Below are 6,514 nucleotides of genomic sequence, written 5' to 3'. Positions count from 1 at the left end.
CCCCAAGGTCTCCTAACCCCCGCGACATATCTCCAGGTACCACTCTGTGGTCAACAATAAAAGCAGGAAGTTTCACCCTTCAACACTTCCTCATCTCAAGCTTGTAGGATTATGGGGTACCCATCACATGTGGTACTAGGTGGCGGTCGGGCGATGGTGCACAACAAGTTTTCCACATCCACAAAGCGCGCATAAACCCACCATCCCCTGTTGCCCACCTCCAACTGAGCTCACGTACTCCCACGTAGCCCATATCCTCGTTTCTCTCAACACCGGGTCCCCATCAATCCTCCCAAGCTTCCACAACATCCAAGCAAAACAACATTCACACAGCACAAGCTATCACAGCCAAGCAAAACAGAGCAAAGGCAGAAAACTCTGCCAAAACACCAACCAAAATCACAGCTTTTCTCACTTAAAGACCCCAGTAACAATTCCTTCGATCCAATTCGTTAACCGTTGGATCGACTCCAAAATTTTACTGGAAGTCTATAGTGCATAAGCCTACATTTCGACCGTTGGGATCTACTGGCAAACATCCAGAACTCATTCTGCACTAGACTTTCCACAGCCAACCACACACAAGCATTTTCTCTGCACTTGTGCAAAATTCTGCTGCACAATTTCACAGCAAAAATTCTGCATAAGTGCAGATTTCGAAAATCACACTTCCTCTCATCCAATCTTGCCCAAATCAATTCCTACAAGTCCCAAATCATGTATCAATCATGCCTAAACCAAATTCAAGCTTTAAAGCACAGCAACACAGAATCTAGGTGTCCAACACCCCTCCATTCAATGGCTTTTCTAGGTTTGAAAGGTGAAATTTAGAATGAGGTAAATTTGAAGCAAACTCTCACCTCACACCAATCCATAACATCAATCTAAACTTGCCCAAACTGGATTTACACCTAAAATTCCACCAAATCAAAATTTGACTCTTCAACACCCAAATTTGCCCTAGAAATGGCTCTTTGTTCACTTGGTCATTTGTTTTTCTCCCTAGCACAGTCCAAGCTTTCTCCCAAGTCCTAAATGACATTTCAAGCTAGTATTAACTCACTTTAACCTCCATTTACCACAGAATTCAGACTTAGCTTTCCAACTCTCAAAGCCTCACTCTTTTTCCACTCATAACACCACATTCTCACTTTCCAACCCTAGGTTAACTCTACATTTCATCTCTAACAGTTTTCCATGGGCAATTTCAGCATATAAACATCACAAACATCATCACAAAAACCCTAAAACAGTATGGGTATGTTTAACTCATCCAAACATGTCAATTTCAACAAGTTTTCAGCAAATGTCTTCACAAATAATCATCACACAGCATAAACCTTGCAAGACTACCCATCATATCTCCCAAAACCCCATACCCACGAAAATCAAAGGAGAAAGAAGTCCACCCAAACCTGAATTTTCGAAATCCCACTCGTAGCCACGCACTTCACGACCCCGAAAATGCTCTCCTTTCGCGATTTGGGGCAGAAATGATGGCCAAAGGTTGAAGCTTTGTGTGGAGCTTCAATGGAGAATGAAGAAGAAGAGAATGGCAACGTGAGGGAGAGAGAGGGCTGTCTGAAATTTCTGTTTTGCTGAGTGAGGAGAGAGAAAAGCTTTTTGGTCTTAAATAAAAGGTTTTCCTCTTTTTCTATTATTTTATTCAAGCTCTGCCACATGTCCCTATTTGAGTGGAGCAAGAAGGGCCCACTTTCTCTTTTTGACTGTGACCCATACTTAGTCACAAAAGTGAGAAAAATCTGACCTTTGAAACGCTAAAATCCTGCCTCGGTTTGCGTGCCGTTTCTCTGGTTCCAGTTTCTCGCGTTTCTCTGCGTCCGTCGGGGCCAGTTTTCGAAAGCAAGCAATATATATATCAAAACGCTCAGAATAAAACCCCGAGCGTGGTTCAGAGGTTGGTTTCGTTAAATTCAAAGTCGCACGCAAAACGATGATTTTTAACTAATTAATTAAGAACTAACCCATAACCTCCCAGTTATGGATTTCTCTTCCTTAATTAGTCTAACCCGCGTATCTTGCCCCCACTATTCCTATTTCTACCAAGAACATATCTATACATATACACGGAACAATACTTATATATATATATATATATATATATATATATATATATATATATATATATATATATATATATATATATATATATATATATATATAATCATTCAAAATACATCGTTTTCGAAAATTCCGGGTAGAAATTTCCAGGATGTTACAAAGCGCGTCTGTGCGCTAAGCAAAACTAGTGTTTTAGACACTTAGGATTTTTCAAAATTTTTTGTCCAGCGCTAATCCTGGATGTCATGCTAAGCGCAATTACGTCTCTATTTTTCATTTTTTGGAATAAGGCTAAGTGCAGCCTGCCGCGCTAAGCAAATGTAATGTCTTAGTGAGGTTGAGCTAAGCACACCATGCTGCGCTAAGCTCATTTCCCCCACTGTTTTAAAAAATTGTGGATTTAGGCTATGCCCAGCATGTTGCGCTAAGCCTAATCTGCAAAAAAATATTTTCTGAGTACTCTTGCTAAGCGCGTGGCTATCGTGCTTAGCCCATGAGTAAATTTTCATAAGGCGTGCTAAGCCCAACCTTCTGCGCTAAGCGCCCAGTCTTATTTTCAGTTTTATTTTCTGTTTTTCAATTGTGAATAACTCCTGTTTAATCTTGTTTTGTTGTCTATTTCTTTTCATATGGCTTCTCACAAAAGATACGCACCAGCCTCAGCATCCCAGGCCCACTATGATAGATCGAGATTCTTATCTCAGGAGGACTGGGATCGCTACTCTGATATTGTAATTGGCATAAAGATTTTGTCTAAGAGAAATTTCATGATTTACCATACAAAATTTGATGAGTTCAAGGATGAGTTGGAAAGAAGGAATTGGCACAAGGAGATGACCAATTTCATGGATGGGAGCATCGATGTTGCCATTGTTAAGGAGTTTTGTGCTAACCTTTATGATCCTGAGGATAAATCACCTAAGCAGGTGAGGGTGAGAGGCCACTTAATTAAGTTTGATGAAGATGCCCTCAACACCATCCTAAAGACCCCTGCGATCATAGAGGAGAGGAAGAGCTACCGTCATACTCTAGGTTTGCTCTACTGAGGCCAGATCCTCAGGAATTGGCAGCTAAATTGTGTATCCCTGGGAGGGGATTCGAGCTGAATGCTGAGGGTCTGCCTGTGAAAAATTTGAGGAAAAATTTGACTACCCTCGCTCAAACCTAGAGCGTGCTTTCATTTTCAAATCTGGCCCCTACCACTCATACTTCAGACATTACTCTTGATAGGGCCAAGATGATATATGGCATCATCCAAAAGATGGATATGAATGTTAGCTACATGATCTCAGCTCAGATTTCCATGATAGCTCAGCATGACTCCTCTCGGCTGGGTTTCCCTACCCTCACCACTTCTTTATACAAAGCCCGAGGAGTCACTTCTTATTCATTATCTTTTGAAAGCCTTAGCCCAACCATAAATTTGGCTTATGTGAAGAAAAACTGTTGGAACCTTGATGACCTCTCAGTCACTTTTCGGGGACCCCGAAAGACCAAGGGCAAGAGGTCTGAGGCTCTACCATCTTCTACTCTCCCTACCCCAGCTCCTTCTACTTTTACTGCAGCTCCATCTACTCTAGCTTCATCTTTACTAGCTCCAGCTTTAGCTCCTTCGACTTCTACAACAGCTCTTTCTGCCCCAGCTACATCCACTCCATTATCAGCTCCAGCTTCTACTCCAGTTTCTACAGGATCTTCCTCTTTCAGCTCTGATACTTTATATGCTATGTTGCAGAGCCTGCACAAAGGCCAGATCATCATCATGCAGAGATTACAGAGCTCAGGCCTGCATCTTATGATTAGCATGGAGGAGTTCCTTAGCCAGGTGGCTTGGCCAGGAGTCTAGCCTTCTCCTTCGGGAGGGGGTGAGGCCTCCGTAGCCCAGGAGCCTATGCTAGAGGAGGACAAGCCCGTCCCTCCTGAGCCATTTGTGTATGAGACTGATCCAGCTAGTGCTCAGGAGGAGGTAGCATCACTAGAGCTTATTCCTCAGTCATCCCCATCACCAGCTCTAGTCTTTGATGATATCCCAGAGCCATCCGCACCAGTACTAGTGCCTGACCAGCCTCTTGCTCAGGACCCTCCAGCTGCACCGGTGTTGGATCTAAACGAGCATGCAGAGGATCATTTGCAGGATGATTGACAAGATCTTTATTTTCTTGCATTTTAAACAGTTTTATTATTATTCTATCTTTAATACATTTTATGTTTATGTTTCAGTTTTTAATTTCCAGTTCAGTTTTTAAATTTAGTTTATAGTTATATTTTTTTGGTAGCTTGTATAAAAGCATGATTGAACAGTGCGTTGATTATATTCAGTGGTTTGATGTCTGATTTCAAATTTGTGTTTGTGATTGGTTTGAATGAAGCAATTGTATAATTTGAGTGGATTGGAATGCATAGATCATATGCCTTGAACAAACATGCAGTCATTAGAAGAGAAAGAACATGTAATTAGGATTATGACTGAAAATGTTAGTCGGTTTGTTAGATTGATTGTGAAGGAATGCGTTAACCATAACCCGGTGAAAGTGTGATCTTAATTGTGAAAGAAACGACTATCATTGGGTAATGACTTTTGCATGAATCTCTGAATTATGAAATGAATGCATGAATTTGAGGATGATGAAGGCCATGTGATTGTAAATAGCCACTTAGCCCAAAAGCTAACCATGTGCATGAATGATTTATCCCTTGCACCCAGTTTAAGCTGAATGAATGTTTGATTGATTGAAACTTGAGCCTACACAATTTATCTCCTACTACCTTGTCTTAGGTTGTAGGAGAGCATCATTCATAGAAAGACTTGGTTTAAGGCAAAATTTGCCCCAAATTTGAGGGAGCTACTGGGTAAAAAGGAATGGAATGGTAAGAAAAGAGCAGCACACACAATTCTAAAAAACAAAACTGTAATTATAAAATAAAAGTGTATATGTGCTTCCATTTAATAAAAAGAAAGTTGAGTGTAAAAAGGGGGCAAGTAATAGGGTTGGGAATAAAAAAGGAAAAAGGTTAATCTATGGATGAATGCTCTCCTAGAATCTAAGCTTTTGCATCCAAGAAAAACCATGAATTATTTGCAGCCTAGCCTCATTACAAGCCTATGAAAAGTCCTTCTAATTCAATTTGTGTGTTTATAACTATATGGCATGAGATGAATTGCAAAGGTTGAGATCCGTGTTAGTTGTTGATAATTAAATAAGCCTAAACACTTTTGCTTGAGTGAAACAATGACCGTGAGGCTTTGGTTAATGATCATTCCTTGATATCTGCCATTCTTACTAGCTTATTTCAGTTGTGAGTCCTAATAAAAATGTTCCTATCTTTGAAAAGCTGCATGTTTTGTGAAAGGCTTTTGATTGAAGCATTTTATGACATTCATTTCATGTGATTGAATTCTCTTGAGACAAACACAAGTTTTTAATAACCACTGTAGATATTGTCACTTGAGGACAAGTGAGTTGTTCTTTCTTTGCTTGAGGACAAACAAAATTGTAAATTTGGGGGAGTTTGTTAGTTGTCTTATACGACAAACTTTTGTATAGAAAACTTTTGCAAAATATGTATAACTTTCCCCAATTTATAGTTCTTTGGTAGGAATTGTAAATAAACTTTGTTGTGTTTTGATCTCTATCATTAGGGTCTCTTTTATTGGAATTAATGTTAAAATCTGTACTATTTCAGGTAAAAAGGAGCTAATTTCTTGAAGTGCCAAAGTGACTGTCGCGCTAAGCGAAATCAGTGGGCTTAGCGCGTATCCACCACTAAGCGCGGCTTCAGCGCGCTTAGCGTGAAGAAGGAATCTGGAAGAGCACCTGAATCGAAGCAGCGCGCTAAGCGCAAGATCAGCTCGCTAAGCGAGTCATTCGTCTCTTGCCAGGCTCATCACAGCATTGGCACCAAGCCCAAATCCACTTATTCGCGCTAAGCGCGACGGCGCGATTTCAGAGCCTATTTAAAGCCTGAATTGTCAGAATTAGGGCAACAACAACAACATCAACAAGGACAGTAGGAAGGAAATTATTACGCTCTTGCATGGAATTTTACACACTCAGAGGAGGGAGCAACAACAAGAAGCCATTTGAGAGTGATTGGAGAGTGTTTGAGTGATTGTGAGGTGCTAAGAAGAGGAGGAGGGATCCCCCTTCTTGTGTAAGCAGAAATAGCTCTTCATTTTCTGTATGATTTGTAATTTAGGTCTCCTTGTAATTGATTGCTAAAACCCTAGTGGGGGATTTCTAATGAACAATTGATGTAAATACTTTTCATATCCAATTAAGTGTGTTTTATGTGTTCATTTCTTCTATCGATGCTTTATTGTTACATGCCTTTGGTCTAATCACCCACTGGTGTGTATTGTTAGGGAACTTTAGCACTGGGAAGTGTACTGTTTCCTTAGAACTTGATAGAGCATGGCTAGATAACTGCATTA

General features: G+C 40.4%; 1 protein-coding gene across 1 annotated transcript; it reads left to right on the top strand.

The window, feature by feature from the left end:
- The first annotated feature begins 3,343 nt into the window (after nt 1–3,343).
- LOC114404442 lies at nt 3,344–3,928 on the top strand. The gene has a single exon (XM_028367385.1). It carries the CDS (start codon nt 3,344–3,346, stop codon nt 3,926–3,928), a length of 585 nt encoding a protein of 194 aa, XP_028223186.1.
- Nucleotides 3,929–6,514: the final 2,586 nt, after the last annotated feature.

This window comes from Glycine soja, unplaced genomic scaffold (genome assembly GCF_004193775.1).
Source record: "Glycine soja cultivar W05 unplaced genomic scaffold, ASM419377v2 tig00035898_1_pilon, whole genome shotgun sequence".
Classification (NCBI taxonomy): Eukaryota; Viridiplantae; Streptophyta; class Magnoliopsida; order Fabales; family Fabaceae; genus Glycine; species Glycine soja.
The sequence above is the reverse complement of the archived record's forward strand: the minus strand, read 5'-3'. Positions and strand labels throughout refer to the sequence as shown.